Here is a 21,607-nt window from a genome sequence, read left to right on the forward strand (position 1 = left end):
GGCCATCTGCATAGAGCAGGAATTTGACCTCACTGTCTTGCAGAGTGAGTCCAGTTGCTGGTGAGTTTTCCAGCATAGTTACCAACTCATTGATATACAAGTTAAACAGAGTTGGGCTTAAAGGGGAGCCCTGTCTCACTCCGCACTCCTGAGGGATATAGTGAGTTCTTTTGGATCCTATTTTGATTCCACACTTAGCTCCCGAGTACATTGATTTTATAATATCATGTGTTTTCCCCTACCCCGCTTTCCATTAATTTGTAGAACAATCCGTAATGCCAAATAGAATCAAATGCTTTTTTGAAGTTGATAAAACAAGTGAATAATTTGTTTTTATTTTGAGTATGTTTTTCAATTAGGGTGTGTAGGGTGTAAATATGATCAGTAGTGCAGTAGTTTGGTAAGAATCCAATCTGGCTTTTACTCAAGACATTGTGTTTCATAAGGAAGTTTATTAGCCGGGAGTTGATGATACTACAGAATACCTCCCCCAGGTTACTGTTCACACAGATAACTCGGTAGTTGTTGGGGTCAAATTTGTCTCCACTTTTGAAAATTGGTGTGATTAATCCGTTATTCCAGATATCAGGGGAATAACCCACACTCAGAACTAGGTTGAATAACTTAAGTGTAGCACATTGAGACTTTTCATTCATAGATTTTAGCATTTCATTTAGAACGCCATCAGGTCCACATGCTTTTTTGGGCTTCAGCTTGCCAATTTGGTCTAAAAGTTCCTGCTCAATGATGGGGGAGTCGAGTGGGGTTTTGATATTCCTTGATTGACAGTTCTAATTTTTCTAGTTTGCTTATTATGTTACATTGGTCCGTGTTTTGATCTGATTGGACTTTCTTAAATAGAGTTTGGAAATGGTTTTTCCAGATATCTTCATCTTGTATCACTAATTCTTCATGATTTGTTTTTTTGAAGCGATTCCAATTGTCCCAAAATTTATTGGTGTTTAATGACTCCTTAATCACTGTCAGTTGCTTACAGGTGTACTGAACTTTCTTAGTTCTGAGTGTGCATTTATATAGTCTTAGTGTCTCACAATATAGAAGTCTAAATGATGTATTATTTGGATCTCTGTGTTTCTGATTGGACAACTTGCGAAGTTCTTTCCTTATTGATTGACATTCTGCATCAAACCAGGTATCTTCTTTCTTAAATTTTGGTTTTGATCTTGATGTTTTTAATCCTGCTTTTTTTGCTGTTTTTTCAAATATGTTGTCAACTTTTTCCATGGCCTGATTGACACCTTCTTTACTGAGGATATAAGGGGTATCTAGGAAGATATCTAAAAGATTTTGGATTTCGTGATTGTCAGTGGCTTTCTTGAATTCCTTCGTACTGTTTTCTGCCCATCTATATGGTTTCTTTATGTGGAGCAGCTTACTGGGCTGTGATTTGATAGTGTTGATTTCTGTCTTTTTGATGAACACAGTGATTTGGCTGTGATCAGAAAGGGGGGTTAGTGGTTTGACAGTGAATGCTCTAATTGACAAGGGGTCTATATCGGTTATTACGTAATCTACTGTGCTATTTCCAAGAGGTGAGCAAAATGTGTGTCTTCCAAGAGTGTCTCCTCTTATCCTACCGTTGACGATATACAGACCCAGACTGCGACAGAGCATCAAGAGTTCTTTTCCATGTCTGTTTGTAGCTGGATCACAGTTGCTTCTGTGGGAGTAAACAAGCTTATTGGCTTTATCAAGTGAGGTACAAATGTAGTTATGGCCATCTGAACATACAGTGCATCCGGAAAGTATTCACACCTCTTCACTTTCCCCACATTTTGTTATGTTACAGCCTTATTCCAAAATGGATTAAATTCATTTTTTTTTCTTATCAATCTACACACAATACCCCATAATGACAAAGTGAAAAAGGTTTTGTAGAAATTTTTGCAAATTTATTAAAAATAAAAACTCAAATATTGCATGTACATAAGTATTCACACCCTTTGCTATGACACTCAAAATGGAGCTCAGGTTCATCCTGTTTCCACTGATCATCCTTGAGATGTTTCTACATCTTGATTGGAGTCCACCTGTAGTAAATTCAATTGATAGGACATGATTTGGAAAGGCACACACCTGTCTATATAAGGTCCCACTGTTGACAGTGCATGTCAGAGCAGAAACCAAGCCATGAAGTCAAAGGAATTGTCTGTGGACCTCCGAGACAGGATTGTATCGAGGCACAGATCTGGGGAAGGGTACAAAAAATGTCTACAGCTTTGAAGGTCCCGAAGAGCACAGTGGTCTCCATCATTCGTAAATGGAAGAAGTTTGGATCCACCAGGACTCTTCCTAGAGCTGGCCGCCCAGCCAAACTGAGCAATCGGGGGAGAAGGGCCTTGGTCAGGGAGGTGACCAAGAACGTGATGGTCACTCTGACAGAGCTCCAGCGTTCTTCTGTGGAGATGGGAGAACCTTCCAGAAGGACAGCCATCTCTTCAGCACTCCACCAATCAGGCCTTTATGGTAGAGTGGCCAGACGGAAGCCTCTGCTCAGTAAAAGGCACATGACAGCCCGCTTGGAGTTTGCCAGAAAGCACCTAAAGGATTTCAGACCATGAGAAACCAGATTCTCTGGTCTGATGAAACCAAGATTGAACTCTTTGGCCTGAATGCCAAACGTCACGTTTGGAGGAAACCAGGCACCTCTCATCACCTTGCTAATACCATCCCTACAGGGAAGCATGGTGGTGGCAGCATCATGCTGTGGGGATTTTTTTCAGCGGCAGGAACTGGGAGACTAGTCAGGATCGAAGGAAAGATGAATGGAGCAAAGTACAGAGAGATCCTTGAAGAAAACCTGCTCCAGAGCACTCAGGACCTCAGACTGGGGCGAAGGTTTACCTTTCAGCATGACAACGACCCCAAGCACACCGCCAAGACAACGAAGGAGTGGCTTCGGGACAAGTCTGTAAATGTCCTTGAGTGGCCCAGCCAGAGCCCAGACTTGAACCCCATTGAACATCCCTGGAAAGACCTGAAAATAGCTGTGCAGCGACGCTCCCCATCTAACCTTACAGAGCTGGAGAGGATCTGCAGAGAAGAATGGGAGAAATACCCCAAATATAGGTGTGCCAAGCTTGTAGCTTCGTACCCAAGAAGACTTGAGGCTGTAATCGCTGCCAAGGGTGCCTCAACCAAGTACTGAGTAAAGGGTGTGAATACTTATGGACATGCAATATTTCAGTTTTTTATTCTTAATAAATTTGCAAACATTTCTACAAAACCTTTTTTGCTTTGTCATTATGGGGTATTGTATGTAGATTGATGAGAAAAAAAGGAATTTAATCCATTTTGGAATTAGGCTGTAACATAACAACATGTGGGGAAAGTGAAGGGCTGTGAATACTTTCCGGATGCACTGTACAAAGTCATTCTGGGTGCCTGTCCGTGCGTTTAGATCTCCACAGACAAGAACATTTCCCTGAGCCTGAAATGGCTTGTTTCTCTCTCTAACAGTGTAAATGTGTCTTCAGTGTAATAGGGAGATTCATGAGGGGGGATATATACATTGCACAGAGGAAGAGATCTTCTTGTGAGTTGAAGATTTCTTTTCTAATTTTTAGCCAGATATGATATTTTCCTTTTTTCATGACACTGATGTGTGTGTAATTTTGATTTGTACCACATTAACAAACCTCCTGAGTTTCTACCCTGCTGTACTGTGCTGAGTTTTTGTGATGATACCATTATTTCTTTATAGTCTGGGGACAGTGAGTGATTTTGTTGTCTTTACTCCATGTTTCCATTAATATCATAATGTCAATATCTCTGATGTTCTCCTAAAATTCTCTATTTCTACATTTCAGGCCAAAAGCTGATGAGCTCAGGCCTTGGATATTCCCAGTACTAATGGAAACGCAGGCCATAGTAACAAATAATAACAATTAATGTTCACAATGAGATAAACCTTCAAAACATAGAATCGTTACAAAACATTGTCGATATATACATCAATCAATCTTTTTTTTTTCGGTTAACAGACTTAAATACATTCAGAGCAGATGTACTGAGGCATTCGCCTGATCTCACCCATCTGAGGTGATCCTGTCCTCTCAGCGCCTCTGCATGGCTGTGCTGCGGGCTGAGCTGCAGTGGTTCAGTTACTGGCTGGAGGTGAGGGGAGGTGGTGGTGAGTTCCAAGGGGCTAGAGGTCTGGTTCGGAGGGGGTGTGGGGGCGGTGATGGGCTTGATGATCTAGTTAGGAGGGTGTGTGGACTGGTGCTGGGGGTGGGAGGTATGGTCTGGGGGGGGGGCGTGTTGGGCTAGGGGTGGGAAGTCTGGTCCTGGAAGGGGTGTGGAGGTGGATGGGCTGATCTTGGTGGTGGGGTGGGGGGTTGCAGCCTATACTGGATGTGGCAGGTTTGTGGGCTGGCTCTTTTTTAGCTGAGATGCTAAGTGCTGAGGGTCTTGGGCTAAAGTGTTGATTTGTTCCATCAATCAATCTTTTTTCTTTTTTTTCTTCTTTTTTTTTGACAGTTTAAATTAATTTACAGCAGATGTAGTTGAGCAGCTGTCTAATGTCATCCACTTGAGGTGGCTCCTGTCCCTTCAGCGCCTCTGCATAGCTGTGCTCTGGCTTGGGGGGCTCTTTGCTAGGCTGTGCTGCAGTTGAGCCAGTTGTTGGCTGGACGTGGTGGTCCGGCCATGGGGAGGAGGGGAAGTGAGCTGTTTTGTATGGAGGGCAGCGGTCTGGACTGGCGGGGGGGTGGGGTTGGTGGTGGGCAGGTCCTGGGGGCCAGGGGTCTGGTTTGGAGGAGGGGCGAGCTGGTCCTGGAGGCTGGTGATCCGGTTGGGAGGGGTGGTTGGGATGGTGATGGGCAGGTCTTAGAGGTTGGTGAACTAGTCAGGAGGTGTGGACTGGTGCTGCGGGTGGGAGGTCTGGTCCTGGGGGGGGGTGGGAGGCATGGTTTGCTGGTCCTGGTGGGTGGAGGTTGAGGCCTGTACTGGCTGTCAGGCTTGTGGGCTCTTTTTGGCTTAGGTGCTGAGTGCTGTGGTTGATGGGTTGATCCTGATGAATGGTGGACTGGTTGTTGTGGCTTGGTTGGTCTGTCGTCAAGGTGCTGATGCCACTCTCTGTCTGGATGGTTGTATCTGCAGTGGGGCCGTGGCTGGGGGGTAATGTGTCTTACACTCTCTGTATCACTCTTTCTGTATCATGCTATCTGTATCAACCCCCTATGTATCACTCTCCCTGAATCCCTCTCTCTTTGTATCTCTCTCTGTCTCTTTCTACCAATCAAACTTTATTTCATTCTCTCTCTCATAGGCACCTTGTTTTTGTGTTGTGTGTGGTTGTACACAGTGACTGTGTAGCATGTCACACAAACACACACACACACTGACCCAAGTGTCCCTGTGTTGGATGAATAGATTCTAACTTTATTTCGAGCATTATGTGTGGTGTAATCTGGGAGAGCGAGTTACACTGTTATCTCACCAAAAACCATAGAAGAAGAAGAGCAGTTCTGTTTGACCTTTTACCTCAAAAACCTGTCACAGACCATATCTGGGTTTCGTTTGTAGAGAGGACGCACCTCACTCTTCAGGCTGGTATCTTCAGTTGTAGATAAATCATTTCAGTCCTCTCCTGCTTTCATTCACACATGACTTGCAGCCAAGCATCTGTACTGAAATCATTTTCATGGGGAGGAACGGCATCTTCAGATATGAACCGTTACGGGACTCAAACAGCCCACAACCATGACCTCCCATTCACCTTCATCCTCCTTATCTACCCCCTGTAGGCCTGAGGATCCTCTACCTGCACGATGATACAGAGAGCCTGCAGGACTATGTGGGGATGCAGCTGACAGACGGGGTGCATGTGGTCCAGAAGACAGCACACATCACCATCTTACCGGCCAACGACGAGAAACCACAGCTCCTCAAGTAAGGACAGACCTACGTACTATATCCAGTGTCCTACAACCTGCGTCCAACAGTGTGGTGTTAAACTATAGCAGTGGTATCAAACACGTGTCCCTCCATGGAGGGTTTTCTTTCCAGCCCAACTCTACACCAGTTGAATCCTTGGTAAGTTCTTCCCTGTCTGGTCAAATGGTAAACTGGCTGCATTTGTATAGTGCTTTTTTCCAAAGCACTTCACAATAATGCCTCACATATTTCCCCGTACACACACTCACACTGATGGCGGTGTCAACCATGCAAGGTAACAACCAACTCATCAGGAACAGTTGGGGGTTAGGTGTCTTGCTTAGGGACAACTCAGCATTTTTGTAAAGAGTAGCTGAGGATCGAACTGGCAACCCTCCAGTTACCAGATGACCTGCTCTACCTCCTGAGATATGGCTGCCCCATGGTTGAAGGTGTGTTAAGTCAGTCACATCACTTGATGTAATGTTGGGTCGGCAAGGAAACCTGCATACACACGGCCCTGCATGGCTAAACGTTGCTGAAGAACCACTGTCCTAGTCCCTGCTTCCTACATACTGCATCCTGCATGCTGCCATGGGACACTAGCATCAGGCTGGGACAGACAGCTGAGGAGGGGAGGGGCAGGAGCATGTGTCAGGCACACAACCCCCCCCCCCAACACACACACACCCAAACACCCTCTGCCCCTCCTGCCCTTCCCCATTTACTTTTGAATGACTGATCGGGAATTCATAATAACACCCCTGACTGAGTCTCTCTTACACACACTCATGCAAGCACACACGCCTCTCTCCGTGGATCAGGAGGTATTTTTTGAGTCAGTGCGCTGGCAGCAGACCCGAGCTGGTCCTGTAAGGCCAGCGGGGCAGAAGTAACACAGCAGTTGGGCAGATGCCATCTTGCTTGTTTGGGCAGTCCTGCAGGATGTGTGTGACGGCTCCGTCCTGCAGCCGTTAGTTCCATGTGATGGAGCAGACAGACGATTTCTGGCGTCAGCACCCACCCCCATCTATCAGCCACTTTTTCTAAAGACAGAATAAATCAGTGGTGTATAGCTGTGAAACATCATCAAAAATGATTAAGAGTAAAATAGTTCTATTGTTTGTTGTTGATGTCATGATGCAGGATCTATAATCCAGGTAGGGGAATCCCAGAAAGTTGAATCCGTTCATCTGGACACAACGATTAGTGGGAGAAACGTTTCATCATCATCTAAGTCCCTCTGTCAGTCTCAGCTGACTGCAGGTGTCCCCACCCTGAAAAACACAGCAGGAGTAAAGCCTCCGGAACCACCGCAGTTGCTTCACAGCTGGAACCAGAGATCAGTTTCACGTGCAGATTGCTGTGTCCATTAATTAGAGTTAAAGTGCTCCTTTGGAGCCAAAGAGGCCATCTATGTGAAGAAGAGAGAACAACCATCCCTGAACTGAGGGGGGGGGGGTCTAAGAGTACACCTGTCGCCATCTTACAATGCTGTGATTGCAGCTATTCCCCAACCCTCTGTGAACAGGACGCATGACCACTGTAACTCTAGTTAATGGTCACGGTCATTCGCATAAGAGACCGATCGCTGGTTTCGGGGGTTATGCAGCGGTGCTGTTTACAAGGCTGTGGGACACCTGCAGTTGGCTGAGTGATGAAGGCACTTAGGTGATGATGAAGCGTTTCTCCCACTAAACGTTGTGTCCACAGAGAGACTCTCTAACTTGACACAGGTACGCCTGGTTGGTCAGTAAGTAAATGTACAGGTAGCTGGTATGACCTGCTGGTCAGTGTTGCCTGGCGCACCTCCTCCAGTGCCCATGGGTCAGCTGCAGGGTCATCAGCCAGGAACCACCGATCTTCAACAATTTTCTCCTTTAATCTGGGAATGTCTCCTGGCGGCGGAGCAGTGATGGACGTCTCCCTTCCACCCCCTGCAGCAGGCGTCCGGGTGATGAACCAACTTGAACTACATCCCCCATAATGAAATCAGGCCCCTTCCTCTATATCCCCCCTTTATGCCTCCTCACCAAGCCAGCCTGCTGCCACTTCTTCTTCTTATAAAATGACAAGGTGTGTCTGGAGGAGCTTTGAGGTGTGACTGAGGCAGGGAGGTCTGTGATTCCTCCTCTTCCAGGTAAGAGGAGGAAAGGTTTTGTCAACCTGTTCTGCTTCATCCCACTTTGACGTAACACATGAAAAGATTCTAGTTTAGCTCTTCCTCCGTCTGCTGTCCTCAGACTTACGTTTCACCATTAAGGACTCTCAAACAAACACACACACACACACACACACACACACACACACAACCAAAACGTTTGTGCTGGGCAGATGGTGTTAGTGAATCGCTGCTCACTGCTCTGACAGGAACGCGGGGCTGGACATGAGTTCTCTGGAGCGCCGGGTCATTTCCTCTGTGGTTCTGGAGGCAGAGGACCGGGACAGTCCTCCCAACCAGATCCACTACGTTCTGCGTGCCACGCCGCGCTTCGGACGGCTGCGGCTCAAGGTGAGAGCGGCGTTGTGTGTCATCGTTGATAAACGTTTCAGAGAACTGAATGACAAGTTGACCTCATCAGCCCGTCTCCATGTACTGCAGGGAGTCAGCGACTAGTCCACTATTACTGAAACTTTTTATGTGTGCACGTCTATATGTAGACTCCGTATCGTTCTAGACCAGTGGTTCTCAGTCGGGTCCTCAGGTAGCACTAGTACTGCTGGTTTTCTGCTCTACTAGGTGTCTTCAGTTCCAGTTATTTCAGCCTCCAAGTAGGAAGGTTTTAGCAAAGGAGCTTTAGCCACAACAAAAGGTATGACACTGAAAATGGCCACTAGGGGCACTCAAAGCAGAAATAAATGTAACAAGACCTGCAGGCAGGTATTAAGGGAGTCCAAGCCCCCCGTACAAGTTGTACTCGGCAGCTGAGAGCCCATGCAAGTCAGACCTGCAGGCCCATGGGCCTGATGCGAGCTACAAGCTGAGAGCAGCACAGAGGAGCACAATGTTAAATACAGTACTGGAAATGTGTAGACACCTAAACTCTAATATCTAATGTAGACAGGCAAATTAACATTATTTATACTGAACAAAAGGGGTTTGACCTACAAAGTCATTGTTAACTTGTGGAAATGATGAGTGGCTGTGCTGTATTCATGTGGTATAAGTGTGTTATAAAAGGTAAACTGGATCAGTGGAATCCAGAAAACTGTCTGGTCAACAGTGTGCAGCTGATGTGCTTTCCTTCTAGCCTGGGCTTGCACAAGACATACAGTGCAAGGCTTATCTTTACACAAAGCAGGGATGTCACTTACACAGTCTCAGCTGGACTTCTGTGTGCATGCGTATTTTGGTCACGCCTCCACATGAAACCAACGTCAGCCATCACATGCACTGACAGAAGGCATGAGAGGGATCATTCACATGCACTGACAGAAGGCATGAGAGGGATCATTCACATGCACTGACAGAAGGCATGAGAGGGATCATTCACATGCACTGACAGAAGGCATGAGAGGGATCATTCACATGCACTGGCAGAAGGCATGAGAGGGATCATTCACATGCACTGACAGAAGGCATGAGAGGGATTATTCACATGTACTGACAGAAGACATGAGAGGGATCATTCACATGTACTGACAGAAGACATGAGAGGGATCATTCACATGTACTGACAGAAGACATGAGAGGGATCATTCACATGTACTGACAGAAGGCATGAGAGGGATCATTCACATGTACTGACAGAAGACATGAGAGGGATCATTCACATGTACTGACAGAAGACATGAGAGGGATCATTCACATGTACTGACAGAAGACATGAGAGGGATCATTCACATGTACTGACAGAAGGCATGAGAGGGATCATTCACATGCACTGACAGAAGGCATGAGAGGGATCATTCACATGTACTGACAGAAGGCATGAGAGGGATCATTCACACGTACTGACAGAAGGCATGAGAGGGATCATTCACACGCACTGACAGAAGGCATGAGAGGAATCATTCACATGCACTGACAGAAGGCATGAGAGGGATCATTCACATGTACTGACAGAAGGCATGAGAGGGATCATTCACATGTACTGACAGAAGGCATGAGAGGGATCATTCACATGTACTGACAGAAGGCATGAGAGGGATCATTCACATGTACTGACAGAAGGCATGAGAGGGATCATTCACATGCAGTGACAGAAGGCATGAGAGGGATCATTCACATGTACTGACAGAAGGCATGAGAGGGATCATTCACATGCACTGACAGAAGGCATGAGAGGGATCATTCGCATGCACTGACAGAAGGCATGAGAGGGATTATTCACATGTACTGACAGAAGGCATGAGAGGGATTATTCACATGTACTGACAGAAGGCATGAGAGGGATTATTCACATGTACAGACAGAAGGCATGAGAGGGATCATTCACATGTACTGACAGAAGGCATGGGAGGGATCATTCACATGTACTGACAGAAGGCATGAGAGGGATTATTCACATGTACTGACAGAAGGCATGAGAGGGATTATTCACATGTACAGACAGAAGGCATGAGAGGGATCATTCACATGTACTGACAGAAGGCATGAGAGGAATCATTCACATGCACTGACAGAAGGCATGAGAGGGATCATTCACATGTACTGACAGAAGGCATGAGAGGGATTATTCACATGTACAGACAGAAGGCATGAGAGGGATTATTCACATGTACAGACAGAAGGCATGGGAGGGATCATTCACATGTACTGACAGAAGGCATGAGAGGGATCATTCACATGCACTGACAGAAGGCATGAGAGGGATCATTCACATGCACTGACAGAAGGCATGAGGGATCATTCACATGCACTGACAGAAGGCATGAGAGGGATCATTCACATGCACTGACAGAAGGCATGAGAGGGATTATTCACACGCACTGACAGAAGGCATGAGGGATCATTCACATGCACTGACAGAAGGCATGAGAGGGATCATTCACATGCACTGACAGAAGGCATGAGAGGGATCATTCACATGTACTGACAGAAGGCATGAGAGGGATCATTCACATGCACTGACAGAAGGCATGGGAGGGATCATTCACATGTACTGACAGAAGGCATGAGAGGGATCATTCACATGCACTGACAGAAGGCATGAGAGGGATCATTCACATGCACTGACAGAAGGCATGAGAGGGATCATTCACATGCACTGACAGAAGGCATGAGAGGGATCATTCACATGCACTGACAGAAGGCATGAGGGATCATTCACATGTACTGACAGAAGGCATGAGAGGGATTATTCACACGCACTGACAGAAGGCATGAGGGATCATTCACATGCACTGACAGAAGGCATGAGAGGGATCATTCACATGCACTGACAGAAGGCATGAGAGGGATCATTCACATGTACTGACAGAAGGCATGAGAGGGATCATTCACATGCACTGACAGAAGGCATGGGAGGGATCATTCACATGTACTGACAGAAGGCATGAGAGGGATCATTCACATGCACTGACAGAAGGCATGAGAGGGATCATTGACATGCACTGACAGAAGGCATGAGAGGGATCATTCACATGCACTGACAGAAGGCATGAGGGATCATTCACATGCACTGACAGAAGGCATGAGGGATCATTCACATGCACTGACAGAAGGCATGAGAGGGATCATTCACATGCACTGACAGAAGGCATGAGAGGGATCATTCACATGTACTGACAGAAGGCATGAGGGATCATTCACATGCACTGACAGAAGGCATGAGAGGGATCATTCACATGTACTGACAGAAGGCATGAGAGGGATCATTCACATGCACTGACAGAAGGCATGAGGGATCATTCACATGTACTGACAGAAGGCATGAGAGGGATCATTCACATGCACTGACAGAAGGCATGAGGGATCATTCACATGTACTGACAGAAGGCATGAGAGGGATCATTCACATGCACTGACAGAAGGCATGAGAGGGATCATTCACATGCACTGACAGAAGGCATGAGAGGGATCATTCACATGCACTGACAGAAGGCATGAGGGATCATTCACATGCACTGACAGAAGGCATGAGGGATCATTCACATGCACTGACAGAAGGCATGAGAGGGATCATTCACATGCACTGACAGAAGGCATGAGAGGGATCATTCACATGTACTGACAGAAGACATGAGAGGGATCATTCACATGCACTGACAGAAGGCATGAGAGGGATCATTCACATGCACTGACAGAAGGCATGAGGGATCATTCACATGTACTGACAGAAGGCATGAGAGGGATCATTCACATGCACTGACAGAAGGCATGAGGGATCATTCACATGTACTGACAGAAGGCATGAGAGGGATCATTCACATGCACTGACAGAAGGCATGAGAGGGATCATTCACATGCACTGACAGAAGGCATGAGAGGGATCATTCACATGCACTGACAGAAGGCATGAGAGGGATCATTCACATGCACTGACAGAAGGCATGAGAGGGATTATTCACATGCACTGGCAGGAGGCATGAGGGGGATCATTCACATGTACTGACTGGAGGCATGAGAGGGATCATTCACATGCACTGACAGAAGGCATGAGAGGGATCATTCACATGCACTGACAGAAGGCATGAGAGGGATCATTCACATGCACTGACAGAAGGCATGAGAGGGATCATTCACATGCACTGACAGAAGGCATGAGAGGGATCATTCACATGCACTGACAGAAGGCATGAGGGATCATTCACATGCACTGACAGAAGGCATGAGAGGGATCATTCACATGTACTGACAGAAGGCATGAGGGATCATTCACATGCACTGACAAAATAATAGCTCCTCCTTTAGTCGGTCAGGGTGCCTGTTCAGGGGGGGAGGGGGAACTGGGGGAAATAGCTTGATCCTCCTCCCACGTGCTACGTCCCTCTGGTGAAACTCCTCACTGTCAGGTGAAAAGAAGCGGCTGGTGACTCCACGTGTATCAGAGGAGGCATGTGGTAGTCTGCAGCCCTCCCCGGATCAGCAGAGGTGGTGGAGCACAGCAACGAGGATGGCTTGGAAGAGTGGGGTAATTGGCCAAGTACAATTAGAGAGAAAAGGGGGGGGGGTCCAATTTTTTTTTTTTGACTTGACAAGTATATGTAGCCTGAAGTCAAGTGACTTCTTTAGAAAACCTTATTTATCAAGATTTTAAAGCCACTGCTAAATATTCAGAAATGATATTGACCTTTATGTGCAGGAAATGGAAAAATATCCTGAGGCTCCATTAACAAGATCAATATTTTGTCTGAGGGTCTGGTTGCATCACATTCATGGACTAGATCTAGACATAACAGACCTAAAACGTGATCACAGGCTATTGGACACTGACATCATTTGTATTACAGGAATGTGGTTGCAACACAGCTCCACATGATAACATTGGAATGCCAGGACGGACACTTCATTATAAAGTCTCAATCATACAGCAGCATATAACAGAAGGTGGAGTCAGGTCATCTGGACACAGCGTTTACTGACAGAAACGTTTCATCATCATCTAAGTGACCTCTTCAGTCTCACCTGACTGCAGGTACCCCACCCTTATAAACAATACAGTGACTGCAGGTGTCCCCACCCTTATAAACAATACAGTGACTGCAGGTGTCCCCACCCTTATAAACAATACAGTGGCTGCAGGTACCCCACCCTTATAAACAACACAGTGACTGCAGGTGTCCCCACCCTTATAAACAACACAGTGACTGCAGGTGTCCCCACCCTTATAAACAATACAGTGGCTGCAGGTGTCCCCACCTTTATAAACAATACAGTGACTACAGGTGTCCCCACCCTTATAAACAATACAGTGACTGCAGGTGTCCCCACCCTTATAAACAATACAGTGGCTGCAGGTGTCCCCACCCTTATAAACAATACAGTGACTGCAGGTGTCCCCACCCTTATAAACAATACAGTGACTGCAGGTGTCCCCACCCTTATAAACAACACAGTACAATACAGGGACATATGACCGAAACCAACAACCAGTTTCATATGCAAATATGAGTGTCACCTTTAACTAGAATGTCAACAGTCATGTGTACTATTCACAGAGGATTGGGGAATGATTGCAGTCACAGCATTGTAAGATGGTGACAGATGTACTCTTAGACCACCCCCCACCCCCGCCAGTTCAGGGATGGTTGTTCCCTCTTCACAGAGATGGCCTCTTTGACTCCCCGTTCAAACCAGTGTTCCTCCCTATCAAGGATGGTCACCTCCTCATCCTTGAAAGAGTGGCCACTGGTATGTAGATGGTGTAGACTGTGGAGTCCTGGTCTGTACATGGTGTTGACTGTGGAGTCCTGGCCTGTAGATGGTGTAGACGTGGTCTGTAGATGGTGTAGACTGTGGAGTCCTGGCCTGTAGATGGTGTAGACGTGGTCTGTAGATGGTGTAGACTGTGGTGTCCTGGTCTGTAGATGGTGTAGAGTGTGGAGTCCCGGTCTGACATGTTATCTCTCCTGTGTTGTGCCATCCTCTTGGTCAGTGTCTGTTTAGTTTCCCCAATGTACAAGTCAGGACAATCCTCCTGGCACTTAACAGCTACACTATATTGCTCTGTTTGTGCCGGGGGACCTGATCCTTGGGGTGGATCAACTTCTGGTGCAGCGTGTTTTGGGGTTTGAGAACAGCTGAGACATGGTGTTTGGAAAATACACGTCTCAACTGTTCCGACACTCCCACCACATACAGAATCACCACTGGTTTACACTTAGACAGCTGTTGTCCTTCTCCTCTCTTCCATCAGCTGGTGCACTGTTTGGAGTCTTCCTGGCTTTGACAGACGCCCAGTTAGGATAACCACACTAAACCAGGGTCTGTTTAATGTGGGATTTCTCCCCTTCCCCGGCCGCTGTGTCAGTGGGGACGTTGTCAGCTCGGTGGTCCAGCCCCCTGAAGACTCCTAGTTTGTGCTCCAGTGGAGGATGGGAGTCAAACCTTAAGTACTGCTCAGTATGTGTTGGTTTGCCTTTCAGAATAGGAAACAAGTAATACTGGTGGTTCCTGAGGACCTGATTGAGGACCATTTGTGTAGAGTGTTCTGATGTCTTAATGTTGAACATCCCATCGAGACAACTCATAGTGTGTACACACTGACTTGTCTGTCCATCGCCTAAAGATATTCATAAAGACATTTATTATGTATTTTTCATCGTTTGAAACGATCTTCTCCTTTTCATGCTTTTTCCAGACAGACTCTGGCTGGAGCGACCTCTCGGCAGGTCAGAACTTCACCCAGGAGGACGTGGAGATGAATGACCTGTGGTATGAACACACCAGCACCGCCGGGTTCAAAGGTCACGACAGCTTTCGCTTCTACCTCAGCGACCTGGACAACGAGTCTCCAGAACATCGGTTCTTCATCTCGGTCCGCAGCGTCCAGAAAGGTCAGACAGAAAGCGCTGCAGCATCGCTGGCAGCAGAGATCCAGGTGTAGCGTTTCTTCATTCGTACCCATTTGTGAATCTCTTCCGCTGGCAGGAAAAGTAGCACACCATGTTAAAAACTACAAAAGACAACGTGGACACACACAGACAAATGACATCTGATAGGCGGCAGGAGTCATTAAAAGTGCTTTACCAAAGACTACCAGGCCATGAGAGGAAACATGTAATTTCAGTATGGTCTCGCTGTGCGGCTTAAAAGGTTTATCTGAGCTCAGTCACACTAAACACACATCGACAATCATGTACATCTTAACACAAACAAATCTCAGCATACACACACACCGCACCTTCACACATCTCATCCCACTGTGATGTTAAGTTTACCCAGCAGTCCATGCGGCGGCGGCGGCTGCTCCATGCATTATTCAGCATGAGCAGGCGTGCCAGCTCTGCCAGTCAGGTAGGAGCACTGGCTCCTCCTGGCAGCCGGCCGTCTGATCCTGGAGGAGCGCGGGTGACAAACAGAATGCGCCTCCTCAGCAGGTGAATAATTAACGGTGTGGTGGAGAGACCAGCTGTAGGGAGGCATTGTCTCTCCCTCCTCTGGGGTGCTCCCGTCGCCTCCCCTCCGTCCTCCGTTTTCCTAGGGAGCCAAACACAAAACTAACTCTGCCGTTTTGTTCAGCTTCACTTCTTTTCTCTGAACTTCAGCCAGGCTTAAATCTTTCAGAGCGTTTTTAAATCATACTTCCTGTCATATCGTCTGTATGCTTATTAATATATATTTTAAATCATACTTCCTGTCATATCTATATACTTATTAATATATTTTTAAATCACACTTCCTGTAATATCTATATTGTGGCAGGATGAGGAAAAACACAGGAGACAAGGCGAGTTTGAACTTTATTCCTCAGCTCCAAAACCAAACTGCAGCAGGAACAACCCTGCACCAGAGAGCCTGGGAACGTAAACCACGCCCCCAACGCAAACCACGCCCCTAACGTAAACCACACCCCCATCTCACAGCCCTGCTGAGTGAGAGGCATAAACCCCCAGTGTCCGCCACACAGCCCCCCCCCCCCCCAAACACCCAGAAGGGACTCCTGGAAAGAAAATCAGTGTCTCACTGGAGGCTTAAGCAGCCTGCCATAGCGGCTGCACCGTCCCTCAGCCGGAACAGTAGGTGAAGCACAGTCCAAAGCCGGCTGAGAAGCAGAATGCTGAACCCGTGAAGACACTGCCGAGGTCCTGGAAGGAGGACGACCCCGACGGGGAACCTGGGCCGGAAACACAACTTCGCCTGCCACCCTGTGCGCCGGTTTAAGCCTATCAAGCGTGACACGCTCCCTACGCCCACCCATATCCAGCACAAAACCCTTAGGACCCGTCTCAAGAACCCGAAATGGGCCATCGTATGGGGGTTGGAGGGGTGAGCGGTGAGCGTCATGCCGTACAAAAACAAAACGAGCCGACATGAGCTCCGCAGGCACGAACGACCGGGGAAAACAGTGGTGAACGGGGCCTGGAACCCGAGTGCTGTCAGACAAACAAGGATAAACGGCCGGACGGGGTCGAGGAGCGGAACTCCCAGAGACCGGGCGGGGAAATTCCTCCATCGCTTGCACCTTAGAAGGCAACGGGACCGCGCCTCACGGCGAAATGCAGTGACCCAAGAAGTCAATCACCGGCAGTCCAAACTGACACTTGGCCGGGTTGACTATCAGGCCGTGTTCGTCCAGACGACGGAAAACCTGTTTCAGGTGCGCCAGGTGCTCGTCAGCTGACGGACTGGCCACTAATATGTCGTCGAGATAAACGAACACGAAATCAAGGTCAAGCAACACCGAGTCTATCAGCCTCAGAAAGGTTTGCGCTGCCCCCTTCAAGCCAAAAGGCATGCGCACGAACTCAAAAAGCCCAAACGGGGTGATCACTGCGGTCTTGGGCACGTCCTCTGCGCGCACGGGAACCTGATGATAGCCGCGCACCAGGTCCACCTTAGAGAAGATAGTGGTACCTGCCAGGCTTATGGAAAAGTCCTGTATGTGTGGGATGGGATAGCGGTCATTGGCGGTGACGTTGTTCAGGCGGCGAAAGTCGCCGCAAGGCCGCCACGACCCATCCGCCTTTGGCACCATGTGAAGCGGCGAGGCCCACGGGCTGTTGGAACGCCTCACTCTACCCAGACGCTCCATGATGGCGAACTCCTCCTTAGCTATAGCTCATTTTACCAGGTTGAGGCACCGCGCGCGCACAGAAACTGGCGGTCCCAGAGTGGGAATGAAATGTTCTACCCCGTGTTTAGTAACCGCGGTGGAAAAGATACAGGGAAAAAAAAGTTTAATGCATAGCAGTACAGGCCTGTTTGGTGCGTGGAGCACTCATCAGCTACTAATGTGGTTCAACATAGAATCATACAGTTTACGATGCCCAGCGTCACGCCCCTAATTTCGGTTGGACAGCAACCAATCAGATGAGGAAACATTTAAACTATAACGACCAATGGGGTAGGTACTTATGATGCACAGCAACCAATGGAGGGGTAGAAAACATTACAACCAATGGGTGAAGGGACTGGGGCTTGTTTTGTATGATTCTTTGTTGAACCACATTAGCAGCTGATGAGTACGTGGTGCACAAAACAGGCCTGTACTGCAGTGTATTAAACTTTTTTTCCCCGTGTCTGTATTGATAAGTTGAGCACTTATGACAACACCATTGACGGTTTCGGGGGAAAAAAGCACTATATATATATATATATATATATATATATATATATATATATATATATATATATATATGCACACTAGATAATTTTGGTGTCTCTGGCTTAGCTTTGTCTTGTCTTAAGACACATTATATACATAGCAGACATAGTAGACACATTGTGTCTGCTAGAATAGTATTACGTCAAAATTATTTGACATTCAGTATGATGTACCTCAGGGCTCAGTTCTTGGCCCTCTACTTTTCTCTCTTTATATTTCACCTCTTAGCCAATTATTAAGCAGTCATGGAATAAATTTCCATTGCTATGCTGATGATACTCAGCTGTATGTGCCTATAAGGGCTGATGATCATACTCAATTGGATGTCACTAAATCTTCTACTGTTAAATTTGGATAAAACTGAGATGCTGGTCATTGGCCCCGCTAGACACAGACATCAATTTCATCAAGTAACGATAACAATCGACAATTCTGTGATTTCACAAATTGTGGCAGCCACAAATCTTGGTGTTGCGTTTGATCCCAGCCTTTCCTTTGATAAGCACATTAAAGAAATCACCAAGACTGCCTTTTTTCACGTATGTGACATAGCTAAAATTTGGTCTTTCCAGTCCATGGCTCATGCAGAGGCTCTAATACATGCATTTGTTTCATCCAGACTTGATGACTGTAATGTTCTGTTCTCAGGTCTGCCACATGCTGGTACTAAAAGTCTTCAGATGGTTCAGATTGCTGCTGCTAGAATCCTAACTAAAACTAGGAAATTTGACCTTATTACACCAATTCTTGCCTCCCTTCATTGGCTTCCTATCCATGTTAGATCAGAATACAAGGTGCTTCTGCTGACTTATAAAATCCTTAATGGGCTTGCCCCATCTTACCTGTCTGATCTCCTTAAACCTTACATGCCATCTCGAGCTCTTCGTTCTCAAAATACAGGGCTCCTGTGTGTACCCCAAGTTAAAAGAAGTCAGCTGGTGGCAGCAGGGCCTTTTCCTATCGGGCCCCGTTCTTGTGGAATAACCTGCCTGCTGCCATCAGACAACCAGAGTCTGTTGAGTCTTTAAATCCAAACTCAAAACTCATCTTTTTACCTTAGCCTACAATTAGTTGCCTTTAAGTTGAGTGCTTCACAACCTGTGCTGCATGGTGGGTCGGTTCCTGTCTCAATGAATTTACCAACCACTGTTTTGCCCACGAGATTATAGATTATAGATTATAGAGTATAGATTACAGAGTATAGATTATAGAGTATAGAGTATAGATGATCGACTATTGCAAACTGTTCTCTTCTCTCACATGTCTTTTTTCTCTCTCTGGCTGATGTCTTCTCCTTTCTCTTCTCCTGTGTGTGTGAATGGTGTGATGCGAGTCTCTCTTGTGTGCACGTGCAGTCTGTCCTCCTGCCAGGTCTCCATGGTGAAGGTGGTCACCACCTGGACACTGCTTGGCATCCCCCTCATCACATTTTATTTTTATATATCTTAAAAATCCATATAATTTTGTTATCCTGTTCCAATGTTATACCCTTCTCTCACTCAGATGTGTGACTGTGTTTTTTTTATATGGTGATGGTGGTCATGTGGCTCTGGTCCTGGGCTGTTCTGGTGGCATCTGGACACTGCTTGGCATCCTCCTCATCATATTCTTCATATATTTTATAATTCCATTATAATTGTGTTATCCTCTTTCAGTGTTGTAGTGTGTAAATTGTGTATACACGTTGTGCGTCTTGGGAGAGAGATCCTGCTCTGCTGCTCTCCCTGAGCTTTCTTCCTGTTGTGATGCTGTAAAGCCCCCTGAGGCACATGTGTAATTTGTGATACTGGGCTGTAGAAATAAAACTGACTTGACTTCATATTTTGTACATATTTGTTAATGCATATTTAACCCCCCCCCCCCTGTTAATGTTACATTGACATCTAGATGCATTTCCTGTGTGTATTGTGTTCATATCTGTACTAGGTGTATGTGTGCTAACAGGAAGTGTAGTTCAGGCTAGTGGAGCTGTTTGGTTGATGTTTAAATTTAGTTTTGATATATACAGCATGGGTGGTCCAGTACGGTGGGAAGTGCTGCAAGCCTGTGGGACCTCTCCTCTTCCTTCTAATTCACTTGCTGACTCTCTCCTGCTTCGACTTTTGACCTCTCTGTGGCTCCAGGTGACATCGTGCTGATATCCAAGGCGGTGAGTTTGATGGAGGGGGAGCGGGTGGTCCTGACCACAGATGTCCTGCTGGCCACAGACTCTGCCAGCCAGCCGGAGGACATCATCTTCACCGTATCCGTCCTGCCAAAACATGGACACATCCACGCCGTCCAGCACCCCGGGGTGGCCCAGCACACCTTCACCCAGCTGGATGTGGCAGCCCATCGCGTCTGTTACACCCATGACAACAGCCATACCGGCGACACGGACTCCTTCAGGTGATTTGGCGTACCTGTCGATCAAACTTTATGCATAAATCAGTTCATACATTCAGGTGCAATGCAATGAGCTTTCCATGAAAACTTGCAAAATATTATAACGAGAATACACAGAATAACTATGTATCAAAGGTACAAATATATATGAATATATTTTAAATACACAGAATAGACATAGAATATACACAGAGAATACGTAGAAGATACACAGAACATACAGTACACAGTGTGTTGCAGCAGAAGTTGGACTTGGGTCAACAAACTAGTTTATATAAAGTTTGGGAATGAAGGAGATGTTAATAAATCTGACTGGTCTCCATGTCGGTCTCCCTTTTTTTGGATTCAGGTGGCTTTCAGTGACCTTAATAACACTGAGAGCTCAGCAGCAGTTTAAAATCTAAAAAACCTTTCAGCCACACGTCGAACAGGTTTCCCGGTGAATTGTTTGACCAGACGTGTCTTAAGAGCGTCCTTCACATGTCAGATAACCAGCTGTGTGCAGACACGGGCTTCACATGTCCCAAAGTAGATGTCAGATTAATCCATGTATGGGTTGGTGGTTTGTAATAATGAGAGCCAATAAGACGAGTGTCAGGCGTATCTGCCATTTCTGAAAAAGTTGCGGGTGTTTTTGTATGGTTGTTGTAAAGCCACCAGGAGGCGCCATGCAGTCTGCTGGAAGAGATCAACATCCACACACAAGATGGTAGAAAGTGAAGACACTTATAAACTCACAGAACACACTCATCTTGTGATTTTTACATCACAGCTGATACAAAAAAACAGTTATTTAAAAGTTAAATGAAATTAGAATTTAGACCTGACTCTTCTGAGGCTGCGGCGGCACAGTAGTGCAGTGGTTAGCGTGGTCACCTCACAGCAAGAAGGTCCAGGGTTTGAGCCCCAGAGTAGTTCAAACTTGGGGATCGTCCCAGGTCGTCCTCTGTGTGGAGTTTGCATGTTCTCCCCATGTCTGCATGGGTTTCCTCCGGGTGCTCCGGTTTCCTCCCACAGTCCAAAGACATGTAGGTCAGGTGAATCGGCCGTACTACATTGTCCCTAGGTGTGAATGTGTGTGTGTGTGTGTGTGTGTGTGTGTGTGTGTTTCT

General features: G+C 46.7%; 1 protein-coding gene across 1 annotated transcript in view; it reads left to right on the plus strand.

The window, feature by feature from the left end:
- The window catches only part of frem1b (Fras1 related extracellular matrix 1b), a 133,846-nt gene that overhangs the window by 78,125 nt on the left and 34,114 nt on the right, over positions 1 to 21,607 (plus strand). Inside the window, exons 20-23 of the mRNA XM_056276936.1 lie at positions 5,769 to 5,913; positions 8,269 to 8,410; positions 15,144 to 15,339; positions 20,234 to 20,498. Coding sequence (XP_056132911.1) covers positions 5,769 to 5,913; positions 8,269 to 8,410; positions 15,144 to 15,339; positions 20,234 to 20,498 — 748 coding nt within the window. The remainder of the gene's footprint in view (positions 1 to 5,768; positions 5,914 to 8,268; positions 8,411 to 15,143; positions 15,340 to 20,233; positions 20,499 to 21,607) is intronic.

Source organism: Lampris incognitus, chromosome 3, assembly GCF_029633865.1.
Source record: "Lampris incognitus isolate fLamInc1 chromosome 3, fLamInc1.hap2, whole genome shotgun sequence".
Lineage (NCBI taxonomy): Eukaryota > Metazoa > Chordata > Actinopteri > Lampriformes > Lampridae > Lampris > Lampris incognitus.